Source organism: Microcaecilia unicolor, chromosome 1, assembly GCF_901765095.1.
Source record: "Microcaecilia unicolor chromosome 1, aMicUni1.1, whole genome shotgun sequence".
Classification (NCBI taxonomy): Eukaryota; Metazoa; Chordata; class Amphibia; order Gymnophiona; family Siphonopidae; genus Microcaecilia; species Microcaecilia unicolor.
Window position 1 is genome coordinate 686,400,745 of NC_044031.1, and position 20,267 is coordinate 686,421,011.

The window sequence follows — 20,267 nt, forward strand, 5'->3', positions numbered from 1 at the left end:
TGTATTCTATCTTGTATTTATGCATTTTATGTATTTTTATTTACTGGTTGTCAATACAATTTTTAGACTCCTGAGGCAGGCACTATTGCCGAAACACGGTGCTATGTCGAGTCAACTTTAATAAAGGACACCTTTCTTACATTTTCTTCTTGTCTCCTTGTTTTTTGAAAGGGTTTTGTCTCCTTGGTTTTTGGTGAGAGCAATACAAGATCTTGTTGATCATGCTACTCCCTTGCTCCTGTATTGCTCTCACCGTAGCGGATCCAGTTTCTCTGCTCTGCTGGCTGATCCCTTATCTCCTGCTTCAGCATTATTTGCTGGATTTAAACCCTAATCATCTACAGTTGGAGATACATGAGACATTATCTGAGGTGTATACTTTGGGTTGTCAGATGAAGGTTCCCTTAAAGTTTCATCATAAACACCTTCAAGAGTATACCCCTTGGGTGGATTATAATAAGCTGACATTGTCTTGGACTTTGGATCTGGGAGTACAATTATGAGAAGTTGTTATGATTCTGCTAAGACAGGCAATGGAATGACTGGGACTCGCTTCTGATTGGCCTGTTCTGATTGGCAGCAGACATCAGAAGTCAGATCTATTTAAACCTACCTCTCCCTACAGTCTGTGCTTTAGCATTAATTCCTGTCAGTTGAAGCCTGTTTCCCTCTCTCTATTTGTGCTAGTAGCACACCATGCTTTTGTTGGAGTTTGCTTACTCTTCTCCTTGCTTGAAGCTTTTCTGTGTGCTGGTTGTTCCAGCGTATGCTTGTTTGTTTCCCTAGCTTAGCTGCTTTCCTTGATTACCTTGCTTCCGTGAACCTGTGGGTGCTCTGTTTGCTCTGTTTCTGTGTGCTGGTTGTTCCTAGCATATGCTTGTTTGCTTCCCTAGCTTAGCTGCTTTCCTTGATTACCTTGCTTCTGTGCACCTGTGGGTTCTCTGTTTGCTATGTCTCTTGCTGAGTTCTGGTAGGAACATTGTTTGTGTTTTCCCTTTGTTAGCTTTAAATCTTTGACTGCAGTGTAAGCCCTGCTTCTTCCAGACTTGAGTGTTGAAAGCAGCCCTTCCCTTTAGCCTGCTTTAACTCTTTGTCTGTTGTGGTTGTCTCCTGTTTCTTGTGAGCATTGCTCCTTATCTGACTGGTGTATGTAAAGACAGCTTTCCCTGTTTGCATGCTTTTCCCTTTGTCTCTAGTGTCTGTTATTTGACTCTATGTCACAGCCTTGTGTACTCTTGTGTGTGGATTCCCTGACCCTTGAGTGCTGAGTGGCACAGTCCTGTGTATTCCTATATGTGGTTTCCCTTAATCATTGAGTGCTGTGTAGCATAGCCTTGGGTATTCCTATAGGTGGCTTCCCTTTTCCCTTGTTTAATATGATAGCGGCCATCTTAGAATGCCGCTATGAGAAAACAGGTCTGGTTATATTTGGCTTCTATCCCCATTAGAGGGTCTGGAATGAGCAACAGTTTGTTTAATTTTTGAAACTTTTCTTGATTTATTTCATAGGAGACTACCTTGACACAGTGCACAGCGAAACATAGACCTATGTCAGTGAAACCGAGTCTCCAGTATGAACTTTACAAAAGTTGAGAAAGCTAAGTACTCAATTGAAGACTAATAATAACAATGCAATCTCTACATAATCTATAGTGAGATTATATATAAAAGAACAAAGAAAAATTGATAAAAAAAGAAAGATAAAATCTTGAAAAAGCTTATACTAGGATTAATGAGGATTGCGGTGTTGCCCCTTGAATCATGCTTGGCTCAGTTTAGCCAGTACGGAAGCACACACGCTGATCTGACAATCCTATTGAAAGAAAAACTGCCTAATTAAACCACAGTGTTTTGATTAAGTATTTATCTGATGTGAAGCTGACTATAATGAAGTAGTTGATTGATGCACTCCCTTCACCATTAAAGAGTTATGTATGCCTAGCGAATACATATCAGAACAGTTATGGCATTCACATATGATTTTTTTGCTTTCCATAGAGATATAAGATAGTGGACTTAGCTTCCAAACAGGGACAGCACTTTCAAAAGACATGGGAGCCTTTTTGGAATATCTTAATGTCAAGGGCTCAAAGTTGGATTTTGAATTGTTAATATCTGTTGCTTTTTGGATGCTGTGATACTGCCTAGCCACCCACCTGGGGTTACCCTGTGGCCACTTACAGGGTCTATCCCCAGCATAGCTGAGGTCTGCCTGCACCTACCACTCATGCTCTACACTAGCACCCTCCTCTCACCGACTGGGCCACAACCGCCTCTGGGTGAGTCTCCTGCTCTCAAATTATCCCCAGTGATTTCTAGGTTATTAGAGCCACACTCCCAGTGGTTCCACAGTACCCAGAAAGCACTCACAGACTCAACACACAAACCACAAGGATTCTTTATCAGTCCAGACAGGAAGAACAAACAAACAAATGAGTGGAGGAGTGGCCTAGTGGTTAGGGTGGTGGACTTTGGTCCTGGGGAACTGAGGAACTGAGTTTGATTCCAACTTCAGGCACAGGCAGCTCCTTGTGACTCTGGGCAAGTCACTTAACCCTCCATTGCCCCATGTAAGCCGCATTGAGCCTGCCATGAGTGGGAAAGCGCGGGGTACAAATGTAACAAAAAAAATTTAATCTCAGAACTTCGAATAGTGGACAAAAAAATGTGCAATTAGCAAACAGTAACAAGTAACTGAAAAATAGATCAATTAGAAAACTAACTAAACAGTTGCATACTTCCTAGAAAGTACCTGGGGAGATCAGGGCATATATAGCTGTTCACCATAGTAACATAGTAGATGGCGGCAGAAAAAGACCTGCACGGTCCATCCAGTCTGCCGAACAAGATAAACTCATATGTGTATACCTTACCTTGATTTGTACCTGCCTTTTTAAGGGCACAGACCGTACAAGTCTGCCCAGCAGTATTTCCCGCCCCCCAAGCACCAGTCCCGCCTCCCATCTCCGGCTCCCTCCCATATCCGGCTTATCAAATATAACTGTTTTTTACAGGGCTTCAGCAAAGAGCTCTCTCTCTTCTCCTGGGCTAAAACTGAACTCAAAACCAGTAAAGTCCAAATGAGATGAGCTCCTGGGCCAATCAAAGCCCAGTCAAGATTTCAAATATATACTGCTTCTTCCTTCCTGTTTGTGTCAAACTAAAGAAAAAACACTCAGTTCTCTGTAACAGCTTTACAGCAAAGAAACACCACCTGCTGGCCAAATAGGAGAAATACACTTCAGAACATAATCAATGCAGGAAGATATCCAATATATTTTACAGGCTTCAAACACACTGTTTCTTCACAGCGGGCTTGGGGCCTGGATAAAGTGACACCAGACAGCAGGTTAGGGTGAGTGAAATTAATGTTTATTAAAGGTGTGGGAAAGAGGTTCTTGTTCAGTTCATAAGGGAAGGAGAAATCAAATGCAAATCTAGACTTTGAACATAAGAATGTCCTCCGTGGCCTGCTGCTGCAGGACCACTGCATGTACTTCAGTCTCTTGGTAAGGCAATACTTACTCTGGACTGGTTCCCAGAGTTATCAATACAGTTCTTAGTACTTCACCAGCCAGCTTGCCTCAAGCCAGATCCAACATGTAAAGCTACAAGGTCCAAGTTAAACTTGGCATACCTGGCTGTTGCGGTTTCCTTCCACAGGTACATGATAGGGGCATATGCAGTAGGTCTTCACTCCTTCCCTCTGGGTCCTCTTAACCCCACTCTGGCCATGCCTTTTATGGTTCCTTGTTTTGGCTCCACTCCTCCCATCTCATTGCCTCACTGGGTGGGGCTAAAGGTTTTAATGTGGTTCACAGAACCTGAGGGATCATTCTTAAGGGTGAGGGATAGTGTTCTGTATACCCCCTCACAGATGCTTACTTTTAATTCCTTCCATAGAATTGTTGTATTGAGGCAACGGTGGGTGGGAGGTGTGACACATGTGAGGGGTTAGGCAGATCCAGGAACTGGAACTCCGGACCGGGGCGCTGGAGAGGCAGGTGTGGGTGGGAACAATGGAGGGACTATCAATCCCAACATCCTCGGGAAGGATCACCTGAATCCTCTAGAAAGGCTAACCAGCGCTGCAATGCCCCAGACTCCCAGAGGAGGCCACTAGACTCCCCTAGAGAAGGTGAACCAGACTACAAGTCCCAGGTTCCCAGGGGAGAGGGACAGGAAGCCTTGGAGCGAGCTCCTGATAAAGAAAGATTGGGAGCAGCTGGAGAGGGAAAGACAGAGCCTATGGAGTGGCTGCCAGAGGAGGTGATTGCAGAGGCCAAAAAGGTTAGTGAAGGGGCGAGGGTAGAGCCCATGGATATTTCTGCTTTAGCCCAGGTAAAGAAGGGGCAATCTAAGGGTCTGCTAGCCACCTTGATGCCGCACCCTGCCCCCTTTGCTGTAATTTTCTGTTTCTGCAGGGGCACAAAAAAGATGTCAGGAAGTATTTTTTCACAGAGAGAGTGGTGGATGCTTGGAATACCCTCCCACGGGAGGTGGTGGAGATGAAAACAGTAACGGAATTCAAACATGCGTGGGATATACATAAAGGAATCCTGTGCAGAAGGAATGGATGCTCAGGGGTTTAGCCAAAATTGTGTGGCGGAGCCGGTGGGGGGAAGAGGGGTTGGTGGTTGGGAGGCGAGGATAGTGGTGGGCAGACTTATATGGTCTGTGCCAGAGCCGGTGGTGGGAGGCGGGGCTGGTGGTTGGGAGGAGGGGATAGTGCTGGGCAGACTTATACGGTCTGTGCCCTGAAAAAGACAGGTACAAATCAAGGTAAGGTATACACATATGAGTTTATCTTGTTGGGCAGACTGGATGGACCGTGCAGGTCTTTTTCTGCTGTCATCTACTATGTAATTTAATGCAATACATTGGGAGGAAAGTCCATGGAAGTTGCTGAACAGGTTCCCTGAAAGGGTAGCTTCCCTTGGCCGTGGGCTCAAGCGTGACCCATGGGGAGGATACCAGGAGACAGGAGTTATTGGCTGGTATGAATGGGAGGGGGGTCCCCTTTCCTCAGGTTGCTCTGAGGGGGGGGGGGGGGGGTTGGATGGCTTGAGTTGGAAGCGCGAAGCAGAACCTTTTTGTGAATGAACTTTGGGGAACTTTTTGGTGAATGAACTGTGGAGAGTTTTGCTGAATGAACTTTGGGGAACTTTGCTGAATGAACTTTGGGAACCTTTTTTTTTTTTGCTGGGTAAAGTGTTGGAACTTTTTGCCCGGGGTTAAAGGATTTGGGCTGTGGGACTGAGGACTGCATTCGGGCCCAGTGGAAAGAGTTTGTTTTGTTTTTCTTTTCTGTTCCAAAGTTAAAACTGTAAGCATGCTGGGGCTATGTACCAAGCCCGGGGAGGCATATAGCCCAGGGAGGAGACTGCTCGCAATAAAATACAGGAACTTATCTGACTTGATTGCTGCTGTTTGAATTGCCAAGTAATCAAGTATTGCCTAGAGAACCTGGCGTGGAGTTGTGCCCCAGCCTGGGGGAGACTACTACTACTACTTAACATTTCTAAAGCGCTACTAGGGTTACGCAGCGCTGTACAATTTAACAGAGAAGGACAATCCCTGCTCAAAGGAGCTTACAATCTAAAGGACAAAGTGTGCAGTCAGTCAAATTGGGGCAGTCTAGATTTCCTGAATAGGGTATAATGGTTAGACGAAGCACAGCCAAGCGGCGTGGGAAATGCTCACAGAGGGGAAGGACGGGAAGGAGTTAGGGGATAGCAAGAATTTTTATATTACAATTCTGCTGAGCTAAATTATCTCTCTGTTTATATGATGTTTTTCCTTGGAGTTGTACTGTATTGTGCAAGACGTTACACTCATAGTTTTCTAGTCGTTTCAGGCGTGCTCAATAAACATTATTTTCTCATAAAATTGGAAATTTGGAATTTTCAAAATTGCCACTTACACATAGAAGCTGTCAGGATCCTGATTTTCATTTTATCCATGAGTCTGTTTCTAAAATGATGTCTTCATTTTAGAAACAGACTCATGGATAAAATGAAAATCAGGATCCTGACAGCTTCTATGTGTAAGTGGCAATTTTGAAAATTCCAAAATTCCACTTTATGTGCCACATTCTTGAAGGTACGTTAGAAAAGGCTCCATGTCAGTAAGGCCTTTTCTGAAATACTACTGGAATTGAGTACATCCCAAACTGGATGTCTCAGTTCTGATCTCCACACTTTGTGTAAAATTGGGCTCTTAAGATTTAGTGACTGCCTGCCTGTTTTTACTGCAAAACTGTTAAAAAAAAAAAAATTTGCAGAGCCAAGAATTTTGTGACAAGTGCTTAGTCAGTGCAGGCTCACTGACTCACCCACCAGTAACCATTCAAATTATCAAAGGTAATTTGCAGCGAAGAAGATCTTAACACTTAAAAATTGTTCAAGTATGATAATTTCATTTCATTTTTCATTTTAATACATTTAGAACCCATATGTAATAAATCTAAGTGGTTTCTATTGTGGTAGCCAGACAGCATTAGACCACAGAGAAGCTGGGAGAACAAGCACAACTGGTAAGCAAGTTAAAGAAGTGAGCCCCCATTGTTCCCAGAGATGCCAAGTTACCCAGTTCCAGGCTGGAAATTTTTGGACAGTCCTAAATTTCTGACCACCCCACCCTTGTGCATTATGGAACTTGCAGCACTGATTTCAATGGGCAGGCTCAGACACTACAAATCCCAGTATCCCACATTGCTTTCGGATTAAGTTCAAAACCAGGACTGGCAAAAAAAAAAAAATCTCCAGCCTGGAGCTGGGAAAATTGGCATCTCTGTGTCCCACACACACACTTCCCCCATACAGTATTAAAGCCAAACAAATTCTGCATCCACAGAGCACCCTGGCCCTCTCTCAACAATGCTGAGCTAGGACATTTCCCCAGAAAACTTAGCATACAAAGAAAATTTCTGATTCTAGTATAATCTCACTAACAATAATGCAGAACAAGCTGGCAATTATGAACAATTAAGCTCTGGAAAAAAAACTCCAGCAAAACAGTGGCGCTCTGTCGAGCTACTTATGAAGATTCATGCTGCCAGATAAGTCACAAATATTGGAGAAAATATTTAAAATATAAAAGTAAAAAGGTTGAGATGTATTGCCAGAAGAAAAAGTACCAAATAAAATAAAGTGTTATTGGTATACAGAAGTGGATGGGGTTTTTTTGGCATTGATGAAGAAATAGCTCTCCTTATAGAAGCAACATATAAGCTGTAATTGGTAAACACCATTGGTAGAGTGACAGAGACCTTTTTCCTCCTGTTTTAATATACTTTAAAAACATACAAAAAAACCCCTTTAGGTAGACACCTGTGCTATTTATAGTTTTAGGTTACTTCTTGCTAGTTTGGTCTTGATAGTACATCAGTAAGCAAGAATTACAACCTTTGTTTGAAGTAGTATCTCACTAACAATAACCTAAACCAACTCAGTACCAGCCATATTGTGAAGTAATACAACTCTACAAAAAGTCACTTAGGACCAGAGCTTTTGTTGAGGGGGTACTTGGGGGTACTGAGTATTGGAACCTTTTCCATTGCCTGCTAAAATTGACTAATGATCCCCAAGTTTTAATGAAAGAGCTCAGTCTCTACACATCAATTCTGCCTTGTAATAGATTCTGTGACTGGTTGCAGGGGGCCTGGCAGTTGTGGGGTGGGTCCCCCAGTGATCACCCCACCCCTGAAGGGTGGCCTTTGAGTGCCTGCACCTTTTTCGCTAGAAAAAACGCACTTGGTCCTAGCAGGTGTGAAGCTGAAACTTCATGCTGTCACCCAACTAAGTCTCTGCATTCCAGCAGCTGGCACTAGCTGGAATGTGAAGGTGCAAAAGGTAGTCTGGTTCACATAAGATGAACTGTGTTGTTGTGGTATGAACAGGGCCGCCGAGAGACTAAGCTGGGCTTGGAACAAGGCCGCCGCCAGGCCCCCCCCCAGGATCGTCACTGCCGCTGGGCCCCCCCAGGATCATTGTTGTTGTCATCACCGCCGCCAGGCATCTCCCAGGATCCGCTGCCCCACCCTCCCCAATCGCTGTTGCTGCCCGCCTGCCGTAACTGTTAGGTACCTTGGCTGTTGGGGATCCCAAGGCCCTGCCAGCAGAAGAGTTCGTTCTCCAGTGCTGCTCTTCTTCCTTATGCTGCACGGCCTTCCCCTGCGGCTGCTTTTTCTCTCAGGTCGGGCATGCGCGGCCTGAGGGGAAAAGCAGCCACAGGGGAAGGCCATGTGGCAGACTATGAAGAAGAGCAGCCTGCTTTGTCTGTTCCTCCAGGTCCTCCCCAGCCTCCAAGGGAGGCCCAGCACTGGAGATTTCTCTCTCCTGCTCCTGTCGGGACATGATCATCTGGGTCTCATCAGGAGCAGGAGAGAGAGAGCGACCCCAGCACCAGGCCCCCTTGGAGGCCCAAGTCTGGGTAATTTTGCCCCCCCCCCCCCCCCACCTTGGCGGCCCTGGGTATGAAAACAAGCATTATAGCAGATGTTGTACATACTGGGAGCAATAAGCAGACTCCCCACATTACTGCAAACTCCCTGATGTTCCTGGACTACTTTGACAAGATGAACCAGGGTGGGGAATTGGGGAGATGTGGATTCAAGAGGTCTGAGGAGCAATTGGAACCATACGGGGGGGGGGGGGAGGAAGAAGTGAAGGGTGTCTACTGCTGGGGGGGGGGGGGGGGGTGCAGACAGTTAGCATATCACTGTCAATGAACGTGTTAATTGTTTTCCTGGACTTACCTACAGCATTTATGGTGCACTATTTTGGTGGTGCCTTATTCAGACTAGCACTCAGGGAAAGTTTGGCACTAGAAGACATCCATTTAAAAAGTATTCCTGATGTCTTCTATAATTTTATTCTACACTATTGCTCTGATTCAATAGTACTTAATAGAGATAAGCTTACATATTGTGATGCAGTGTTAGCATATTATGTATGATTATAGGTTTTTTTGACCACTCCCCATTTTTAATGTTTTTAATTTCTTGTAAGTGGTGTCAAACATTTTTAAATGATTTATTAAGCTATGATTGTCTGTTTGTATTTCTTTTAGATATAAGTACATAAGTACATAATTATTGCCATACTGGGACAGACCAAAGGTTCATCAAGCCTAGCATCCTGTTTCCAACAGTGGCCAATCCAGGTCACAAATACCTGGCAAGATCCCAAAAAAAGTACAAATCATTTTATGCTGCATATCCCAGAAATATTTTCCCCAAGTCCAATTTAATAATGGTCTATGGACTTTTCCTTTAGGAAGCCGTCCAAACCTTTTTAAAACTCTGCTAAGCTAACCGCCTTCACCACATTTTCTGGCAACGAATTCCAGAGTTGAATTACACGTTGAGTGAAGAAACATTTTCTCCGATTAGTTTTAAATGTACTACTTTGTAGCTTCATTGCATGCCTCCTAGTCCTAGTATTTTTGGAAAGCATAAACAGACGCTTCACGTCTACCAGTTCCATTCCACTCATTATTTTATTGACCTCTATCATATCTCCCCTCAGCCGTCTTTTCTCCAAGCTGAAGAGCCCCAGCCGCATTAGCCTTTCCTCATAGGGAAGTCATCCCATCCCCTTTATCATTTTTGTCGCCCTTCTCTGCACCAATTCCATTATATCTTTTTTGAGATGCGGCGGCCAGAATTGAACACAATATTCGAGGTGCGGTCACACCATGGAGCGATACAAAGGCATTATAATGTCCTCATTTTTGTTTTCCATTCCTTTCCTAATAATACCTAACATTCTATTTGCTTTCTTAACCGTTGCAGCACACTGAGCAGAAGGTTTCAACGTATCATCAACAACGACACCTTTCTTGATCGGTGATCATAATGTGGAACCTCGCATGACGTAGCTATAATTCGGGTTCCTCTTTCCCTTATGCATCACTTTGCACTTGCTCACATTAAACATCATCTGCCATTTAGACGCCCATGGGCTCATTTTCAAAAGTGAAGCATGTCCATCTGTCGACATAAATCGGAAGATAGAGGTCCTTCTCCCAGGGACGTCCAAATCGGTATAATTGAAACCCGATTTTGGACATCTCCAGCTACAGTCCGTCACAAGGACATCCAAAGTTCAAGAGAGCATATCGGAGACGTAGCAAAGGCAGGACTTGGGCGTGCCTAACACTTGGAGGTCTTTAACCCATAATCGAAAAAAACAAGGATGTCCCTGACGAACACTTGGACGTTTTTACCCGGACGTGTTTTTATTACGAATAAGGCACAAAAAGGTGCCCGAAATGACAACATGACCACCAGAGAGAATCGGGGATGACCTCCCGTTACTACCCCAGTGGTCAGTAACCCCCTCCCACCCTCAAAAATCATCTTTAAAAATATGTCGTTCCAGCCTCTATGCCAGCCTCAGATGTCATACTCAGGTGCATGACAGCACATGCAGGTCCCAGGAGCAGTTTTAGTGGGTACTGCCGTGCACTTCAGACAGGCAGACCTAGGTCCATACCCCCCCTACCTGTTACATTTCTGGAGGAAACAGCGAGCTCTCCAAAACTCACCACAAACCCACTGTACCTATATATAGGTACCCCCCTTCACCCGTAAGGGCTATGGTGATGGTGTACAGTTGTGAGTAGTAGGGTTTGGGGGGCTCACCACACAAGGTAAGGGAGCTATGTTCCTGGGAGCATTTAATGAAGTCCACTGCAGTGCCCCCTAGGGTGCCCGGTTGCTGTCCTGGCATGTCAGGGGGACCAGTGCAGTACAAATGCTGGCTCCTCCCACGCCCAAATGGCTTGCATTTGGACATTTATGACATGGACCTTTTTGGTTTTGAAGATCGCCAAAAGTCAGAAACGTCCATGTCTAGGGATGTCCAAAACTAGAGACGTCCAAATTTAAGGATTTGGACGTCTCTGATGGTATTTTCGAAATGAAAGATGGACGTCCATCTTGTTTCAAAAATACAGGTTTCCCCACTCCTGGATTTCGCCGTTTTGCAAGGAAGTCCAAATCGCAACTTGGACGTTTCTTTCAAAAAATCCTCACCCAGTCTCCCTGCCTCATAAGGCCCTCCCGCAATTGAACTACTTTTAATAACTTTGTGTCGTCAGAAAATGTAATTACCTCACTTGTTACCCCCATCTCTAGGTCATTTATAAATATGTTAAAAAGCAGCGGTCCCAGCACAGACCCCTGGGGAACCCCACTAACTACCCTTCTCCATTGAGATTACTGACCATTTAACCCTACTCTCTGTTTTCTATCTTTTAACCAGTTTTTAATCCACAATACAACACTACCTCCTATCCCATGACTCTCCAATTTCCTCCAGAGTCTTTCATGAGGTACTTTGTCAAACATCTTCTGAAAATCCAGATACACAATATCAACCGGCTCACCTTTATCCACATGTTTGTTCACCCCTTCAAAGAAATGTAGTAGATTGTTGAGGCAAGATTTCCCTTCACTAAATCCATGTTGGCTTTGTCTCATTAATCCATGCTTTTGAATATGCTCTGTAATTTTGTTCTTAATAATAGTCTCTACCATTTTGCCCAGCACCGACGTCAGACTCACCGGTCTATAATTTCCCAGATCTCCTCTGGAACCTTTTTTAAAAATCGGCATTACATTGGCCACCCTCCAATCTTCCGTTTCATGAATTCATCACCCTTTCCATGAAGAAGCATTTCCTCAGGTTACTTCTGAGTCTATCGAGGAAATACTTCATCATGGAAAGGGTGATGAATTCATGGAATGGCCTGCCAATGGAGACAAAAACAGTATCTGAATTCAAGAGCTCTTGAAACAAGTACATAGCATCTCTAAGGGAGTGATAGGGAGAGCTGATGGCATGGATGGGCAGACTGGATAGGCCATAGGCATATTTTCAAAGCACTTAGCCTTCCAAAGTTCCATAGAAACCTATGGAACTTTGGAAGGCTAAGTGCTTTGAAAATATGCCTCATGGTCTTTATCTGCCTATATTTTTCAGTTTCTGTAAATATACATGCATCTTATAATGCATATTTTACAGGTGGGCATACACACAGGTGGAGACTGGGTGCAACATTGGCAGGACTCACATGTGGCTTATAGAATACTATAAGGTCAACACTCAGATTCTGTGCATAAACTAATTAGTCAATTAAATACTGTTAATTATTGGCATCAGCATGCAATTAATTGGCATTGACTATGAGTTGCATGCAGATATGCTGTATGCCCCATTCTATAACATGCGACATAAATTTAATAGCATGCAACTCAAAAGGGGGCATGGCAATGGGAGAGTCAGGGATGTTCCCAGAAATTAGGCACGATGTTATAGAATACCTGCATTTGCTATCAGTTGGGTGCCAGCATTTATACCAGCCTTTGGCAGGCATAAATGTTCATGTCCAAAGTTAGGCACAAAGGACTAGATTCTATAAATGGTGCTTAGCACTATTCCATAAACAGTGTTGAAAATTAGATGTGGTTTATAGAACAGCATTTAGCACCAGGAACTGCAACTACATTAAGGTGTGATGATTTACACCAATAGAAACCTGGTGTAAATCCCCAGCGATTACCTGGTTAGTGGGTTGAATATTACTGCTAACCGTCTAAGACCCAGTTGCCCAAGCTCCGCCCCTGGACCGCACCAGCTGTACCCAGATAGTGCTGAGGAAGCCTGACCAGCTACTCAGCAGCAAGATCATACAGTGCTGCTGAAAATCTGATTATGGACTTGATCAGCCGGACTTATGCAGGTAGGGGGCCATTCTTATCCAAATAAGTCTCATAGAATATTGACCCCCATAATGTATAGAAGATGTACAGCCATCTCTGGGCAGGAGTGGAAGTAAAATATAGTCAAATACTGGGGAGCTGCAGAACCTGTTATCTTTACTTTCCAAAGCACAAAAAGTGCCAAGAGCCTTAAAAAACAGGACAGGTCAATCTACGCTGTGAAATAAAGGACCTGTCTCATTTTTGAAGGCTCTTGGAACTTTTTGTGTTTTGGATTGTGCTCTGTGCTTCGAACCCTCTCTGTGTTGTTTTATAGACTATATTTACTTTCCAAACAGCTTTTCAGTTAAATTATCCCTATGACAATAAATAATCAGCAGGTCAAACCCATCAAGTGTGAATTGACCCCGATATGGCTGCATATGATCAGCTGCAAAGCCTAACATAACCTTTCATAAAGTTTAGATGAAGCCCAGAAAAGTCACTTCAAAGGTTATCTGTGCTGTAGTCTTTTTTTCCCTTTATTTTTATTTTAATAAAAGATGGATGAACTCCTATGCCGACAGAAGGCAAGCAACCCTAGACATAACAAGCTATGTACTGAAGGTTCAGTACTTTGCCCTACTGAACAGAGGTTCAAACATTTCTTTAATTTAGAGTGAGTACATTACTGTGCACTGGTTCAGTCCTTTTTTTTGCTTGGTTGCTTGCAATTAGACAGAACTAATGTACCTATCAATTCACTATCCAAAGAATGAACAAGAGCTTTGCTCAGAAATCCTTGCAGCATATCAACGAGCCTTTCCTTTCTGACTATAAAGTAATTTCTCTAACTCAATCATCTCTCTTCCCACCTTTTATACAGCATTTGAGATTCTCTAAGAACATTTCTTCATGTGATCCACAAGGCATATACAATTAAATGTATATAATATACAAAACTCCACATTTTCCTTATTTATTCTTTCGGTCAGGAAAAAAGAATCTTCTTCGTTTGTCATTCTGCAATAAAAGAAACAGAAATCTTAAATTAAAAATGGTACAAAATTAGATGTTGTACTTCAAAAAAATAGGAGGTTAATTAAATTGTGGACCCCTTTTACTAAACCATGTAAGCATCTATGCACGCCCAACGCGTGCCAGAATCGACTTACCGCCCAACTACCACATGACTCTTGTGGTAATTTCATTTTTGGCGTGTGTCCGATACGCACGTATGAAAAATAATTTTTATTTTCTGGTGCGCATAGCAGATGCGTGCCAAGTGACATCTGACGCACGTAGGTCCTTACCGCCCAAATTGTTTACTGCTAGATCTATGGCTGGCGGTAAGGTCAGAGACCCAAAATGGACGGCCGGCAATTTTGATTTTGCCGCACATCCATTTTCGAGGGAAAAAAGAGGCCTTTTTTACAGGCGCGCTGAAAAATGGATTGGCGCGCGCCCAAAACCCGCACCTACACTACCGCAAGCCACTTTTCAGAGCACCTTTGTAAAAGGACCCTTGTGTGCACAAATTAGACATGTGCCCAAATTTGCGTGTGCGATTTCTTATGTATGTCAGTGGAGGAACTGGAATGAAACACAAGGCAAGTGTCTCTTGTTAGAGTAGCAGGGGCAGTGGAGCTCCTCTGAGAGGTTGCATATAAATTTTTCTCTGTTTTGAGTTGCATGTGTGTGTAGAGGGGGAGGAAGTCCCCTCCAGCATGCTCTTTTCACTGGGGCCTACCCTACGTTCTACTGCCAGCCATGAATGGGGCCCCAACCAGCAGATTAAACACCATATCAGTTATGATCATGGCTTTGCTGTACACCGCATTGAGTGAATTCCTTCAAAAAGGTGGTAAATAAATCCTATTAGATAAATAATATGTAAAAGTGTTTATCTGCATAATAGCACCTTCCATCCAGCGAAGTGCTACCGAGTGGGATATTCAGAGGCACTGTCCACATACCCCTAATAATTCCTGTTGGCTTTTTTGGGGCCACCACGGCACACTGAGAAGACAAACATACTATTTGCAATGACGTCTATATCTTTTTCCTCAGTGGTGACTCCTAATGTGGAACTTAGGATCATGTAGCTATAATGTGGGTTTCTCTTGCCAGTACGTATCACTTTTTACTTGAAATTTCATATAGACAACTGCCATTTGGATGCCCAGTCTTCCAGCTTCCCAAGTTCCTCCTGCAATTTCTCGCACTCCACGTGCAATTTAACAACTTTGAATAGTTGTGTGTCACCAGCCTCACTGTTCCTATTTCCAGATCATTTATATATATTTAAAAAACATCATACCCAGAACAAATCCTTGTGGCACGCCATTATTCACCTTCCTCCACTGAGAGAATTGGCCATTTAACCATACTCTGATTTCTATCTTTTCACCAGTTCTTAATCCACAACAGAACATTGTCTCCTATCCCATGGCTTTTAAATTTTCTAAGGAATCTCACATAAGGGACTTTATCAAGATTTTCAGAAAGCTTATGACACACTACATCAACCGTCTCACCTTTATGCACATGTTTATTCATGCCTTACAAAAATGTAGCAACTTGGTGAGGCAAGACTTCCCTTGGTTCAACCCATGCTGACACTGTCCCATTAAATCATGTGTATGTGTTCAGTAATTTTGTTCTTGATAATAGTTTCTACCCTTTTGCCCAGCATTAGCATTAGGTTTGGCTCTCTGTAGTTTCCTGGATCACCACTTTATTTATTTATTTATTTTTTATTTATTTATTTGTTGCATTTGTATCCCACCTTATCCCACCTCTTTGCAGGCTCAAAGTGCGTAGAACCCTTTTTAAAAATTGGCATTATGTTGGCCACTTTCCAATCTTTAGGTACAATGGACAATTTTAGGGTCCTGTTTACTAAGCCGCACTAGCATTTTTAGCACATGCTAAATGCTAGTTACCCATATGTTCCTATGGGTGACGTGGAGGGGCATTTTCGAAAGGGACTTCCAAGTTGCGATTTGGAAGTCCTTGCAAAATGGCGAAATCCAGGGGTGGGGAAACCCGTATTTTCAAAACAAGATGGACGTCCATAAATTCCATAAATCGTGCCTAAATGTAGGTGCAGTTTACAGAATACGTATAGGCGGAATCATTATTTCGGCGCCAGTTTTTCAGACACCACATATAGAGAGTCTAGTCCCATGTATAAGTACACAATGAGGGGCATAATCAAATGGGGCGCCCAAGTTTCCATGAGGGTGTCCTCGCAGGACGTCCTCGTGAAGGGGCGGGGAAACCCGTATTATCGAAACAAGATGGGCGTCCATCTTTCATTGCGATAATACAGTCGGGGATGCCAAAATCTCCACATTTAGGTCGTCCTTAGAGATGATCATCCCGGGTTTTCAGCGATAATGGAAACCGAGGACGCCCATCTCAGAAATGACCAAATGCAAGCCATTTGGTCTTGGGAGGAGCCAGCATTCGTAGTGCACTGGCCCCGCTCACATGCCAGGACACCAACCGGGCACCCTAGGGAGCACTGCAGTGGAAATTGCTCCCAGGTGCATAGCTCCCTTACCTTGGGTGCTAAGCCCCCCAAAACCCACTCCCCACAACTGTACAACACTACCAGAGCCCTAAGGGGTGAAGGGGGGCACCTACATGTGGGTACAGTGGGTTTCTGGTGGGTTTTGAAGGGCTCACATTTACCACCACAAGCGTAACAGGTAAGGGGGGATGGGCCTGGGTCCGCCGGCCTGAAGTGCACTGTACCCACTAAAACTGCTCCAGAGACCTACATACTGCTGTCAGGGAGCTGGGTATGACATTTGAGGCTGGCAAAAGATATTTTAAAGTTGGTTTTTGGGTGGGGGGGGGGGGGGGGTTAGTGACCACTGGGGGAGTAAGAGGAGGTCATCCCCGATTCCCTGCGGTGGTCATCTGGTCAGTTCAGGCATCTTTTTGAAGCTTGGTCGCAAGAAAAAATGGACCAAGTAAAGTTGGCCAAGTGCTCATCAGGGACGCCCTTCTTTTTTCCATTATCGGCCCAGGACGCCCATGTGTTAAGCACGCCCCAGTCCACCTTTGCTATGCTTCCGTCACACCCCCAGGAACTTTGGTCATCCCCGCGACGGAAAGCAATTGAGGACGCCAAAAATTGGCTTTCAATTATGCCGATTTGGGCGACCCTGGGAGAAAGACGCCCATCTCCCGATATGTATCAAAAGATGGGCGTCCTTCTCTTTCGAAAATAAGCTTGACTGTCTTGTCACCACACATATACTGTCTTGCAATTTTATCAAAGGCTGTTTACACATGCGAAACAAGCTTTATAGGCAGAAAATATTTTATAAAAGTTATTCCACTACCCTCTACAGAGACATTTTGATCATTTTAACTAATATGAAATCAATTGTTTCTTGACAAAAGATTTGAAAGTAAGACTCATCCCAATCACTAAGGGGTCATTTTACAAAAGCGCGCTAGTGTTTTTAGCACATGTTAATGATTAGCTCACGCTAAACGCTAGAGATACCCATAGGAATATATGGGTGTCTCTAGCGTTTAGCGCATGCATATTTAATGCATGTACTAAAAACACTAGCACGCCTTTGTAAAAGGATTGCTATGTTTGTTTCCTTTTGGTGTCATGACAAGACAGCAGCACTGCAAGAACACCAGGGATCTTGGGCCTAGGTTGCACATGTTCAGCTATAGCAGCCTCCTTTTCCTTCAGATTGAACCTTCTGGAACTCAGAGATTGCCAGGACTTAAAGCTGAAGCCTGAGGTCTTCCTCACAGAGTAAGCGTAAATGCCAGTTGCCAGATAGTGAAAAGAGGCTAGAGCCATACAGCAGAACTGAAACAAAATGGGCAGATAGGAACATGGTCAGAAAACAAGCACAAGTTAGAGCAAGAGAAACAGGATCAGAAGCACCAGAACAGCCAAAGAAGGAAGATACCCAGGAATCCACATGGGAGACTGAGAGACCTATCCAAGTGTAGAGAAGAGTAGACGCTCTTAGGTTAAAGTAGGTATGAGGACTAGAGAAGATACATTTTCAGAGACTCAGTTAGAGCAATGTACGCTATTAGAGATTCAACTGAAGCAAGACACGTGATGAAGGCATAGCTAACAGCAGGCAGGAAGAAAGGGAAAGGGAAATGGGACTTGATATACCGCCTTTCTAAGGTTTTTGCAACTACATTCAAAGCAGTTTACATATATTCAGGTACTTATTCAGGGACAATGGAGGGTTAAGTGACTTGCTTTCTACATTAGGATGTCTTGGGTGAGTAGACACGTGACAGTGGAGAAAAAATCAGAAACCCCTGTTTTAATTACCACCAGTGGAGCTCATCCACCAGGCTTTGAATATTTACTTGTGAAATAGGTCTGGACATGTTGAATATCTATCAATATGTAATTTATTGTGTGTGAAAAATACAGCAAAGAAAATGTTCCACTCAATGTGGAAACTTAAAAGGATCAAACCTTTCTTCCTAAGGGACATATTCCGCAGCCTGGTACAATCAATGGTGCTAAGCCACCTAGACTACTGTAATGCCATTTACGCCGGATGCAAAGAACAAATCAAGAAACTTCAAACCGCTCAAAACACAGCAGCCAGACTCATATTTGGGAAAGTGAAATACGAAAGCGCCAAACCCCTAAGAGAAAAACTACATTGGCTTCCATTAAAAGAACGAATTGCGTTCAAAGTTTGCACCCTGGTCCACAAAATTATACACGGGGAAGCCCCGACCTATATGTCAGACCTTATAGACCTACCTACCAGGAACACAAAAAGATGAGCATGTACATTCCTCAATCTCCACTACCCCAACTGCAAAGGTCTAAAATACAAGTCCACATACGCAACCAGTTTCTCATACATTTGCACGCAACTATGGAACGCACTACCGAAGGCCATAAAAACAACGCAAGACCTAGCTATCTTCTGAAGGCTACTGAAAACTGACCTGTTCAAGAAGGCATACCATAAACAACCAGCCTAATTACTAAATAATAAGAGTGATCATGAACTAGACAGAACCAAACTCTTATCACTTGACCGAATAACCTCATTGCTATTAATGAACAAGCACTAACACTTTAATTCCTAATGTCGAAAATGATTCCTCTATAATTGATGACCTAGCATAGGTTACAATCCAATCTATTACTCAGGAACTTATATGCAATACCATAACGCATTCTTCTTTACCATGTATGTACGCACCTTAATGCCTAACCACTCTAATCCTTATGTCGATAACGATCTCTCTATAATTGATGACATAACATATGTTATAATCTAATCTATTACTCAGGAACCTATATGCAATACCATAATGTATTATTCTTTACCATGTATGTACGCACCTCAATGCAATACTATTTGTAATTCTGTTAACCGGAAATGGCAATCGTCATTACGGCAAATGTAAGCCACATTGAGCCTGCAAATTGGTGGGAAAATGTGGGATACAAATGCTACAAATAAATAAATAAATTAAATACTTTACACTGAACTTGCACACAATTCATCTTGAGCTCCTACAGAAAAGGCATGAGTTAAATCCAGATCCTCTCCCCCCTCCTCCATTTACATATCCATAGAGACCAAAATAGGTACAGCCCTCTGATCTCTGCACTATGGTAGTGATCTATACAAAGCTGCCTAGTTTTTAGCAGCAGGAAAGCACATAAATGGTGGTAGGCTAGTCATTGTGTAAACAAAAAGGTGAGAATATGAGCCAGGCAGTCCAATAACTGGACCCAAAATGAAGTTTAAAATAAACAGTATTTATTAATTTTCAAGCAAATAATAATGAAACAATTTCCACATTAAAAATGACTCGACACAACGTTGTGTTTCGGCCAGATGGCCTACATCAGGAGTCTTGATGCTGATGACAGCAGTAAGAATATAATCATCAGGTGACGTAATAAAGGATTTTCAAATCACAGATAAGAAATGTGCAGACCAGGCTATTAAAAATGGTCTTAAAAAAGACCGTTTGTTGAATAATCCTTTATTACATCACCTGATGATTATATTCTTACTGCTGTCATCAGCATCAAGACTCCTGATGTAGGCCATCTGGCCGAAACACAATGTTGTGTCGAGTCATTTTTAATGTGGAAATTGTTTCATTATTATTTGCTTGAAAATTAATAAATACTGTTTATTTTAAACTTCATTTTGGGTCCAGTTATTGGACTGCCTGGCTCATATTCCCACCTTTTTGTTTACATTTGACGCTTCATGGGATCTATTGTGTTCTCCACGCTCGTGGATTCTCTTTAGACTTTAGCATCGGGTAGGCTAGTCATTTCCATGCATAAATTATCTCTAGCAGCAAAGTTCACGGCATATAGTTTACCTGTAGGTGTGCACATGGGCAGATTTTGTATGTAGTATATACATAGATTACACCATAGGCACCCGGTATAAGAGGCTTGGACAGGCTAAGCCTCCCCTGCTGTGCTCTGAGGGGTTTAAATTGTTGATTTACCTCCATCCTCACAGCAGGAGCTGCAGTGAAAGCCCTCTAGCCTTGT

At 43.3% G+C, this 20,267-nt stretch overlaps 1 protein-coding gene across 1 annotated transcript in view; it reads right to left on the reverse strand.

Annotated features, from left to right (window-relative positions):
- Positions 1 to 13,354: 13,354 nt before the first annotated feature.
- SH2D7 (SH2 domain containing 7) overlaps positions 13,355 to 20,267 on the reverse strand; it is a 45,958-nt gene continuing 39,045 nt past the window's right edge. The window contains exon 8 of the mRNA XM_030190390.1: positions 13,355 to 13,732. Within this exon, the coding sequence (XP_030046250.1) occupies positions 13,685 to 13,732 (48 nt within the window). The 3' untranslated portion in view covers positions 13,355 to 13,684. The remainder of the gene's footprint in view (positions 13,733 to 20,267) is intronic.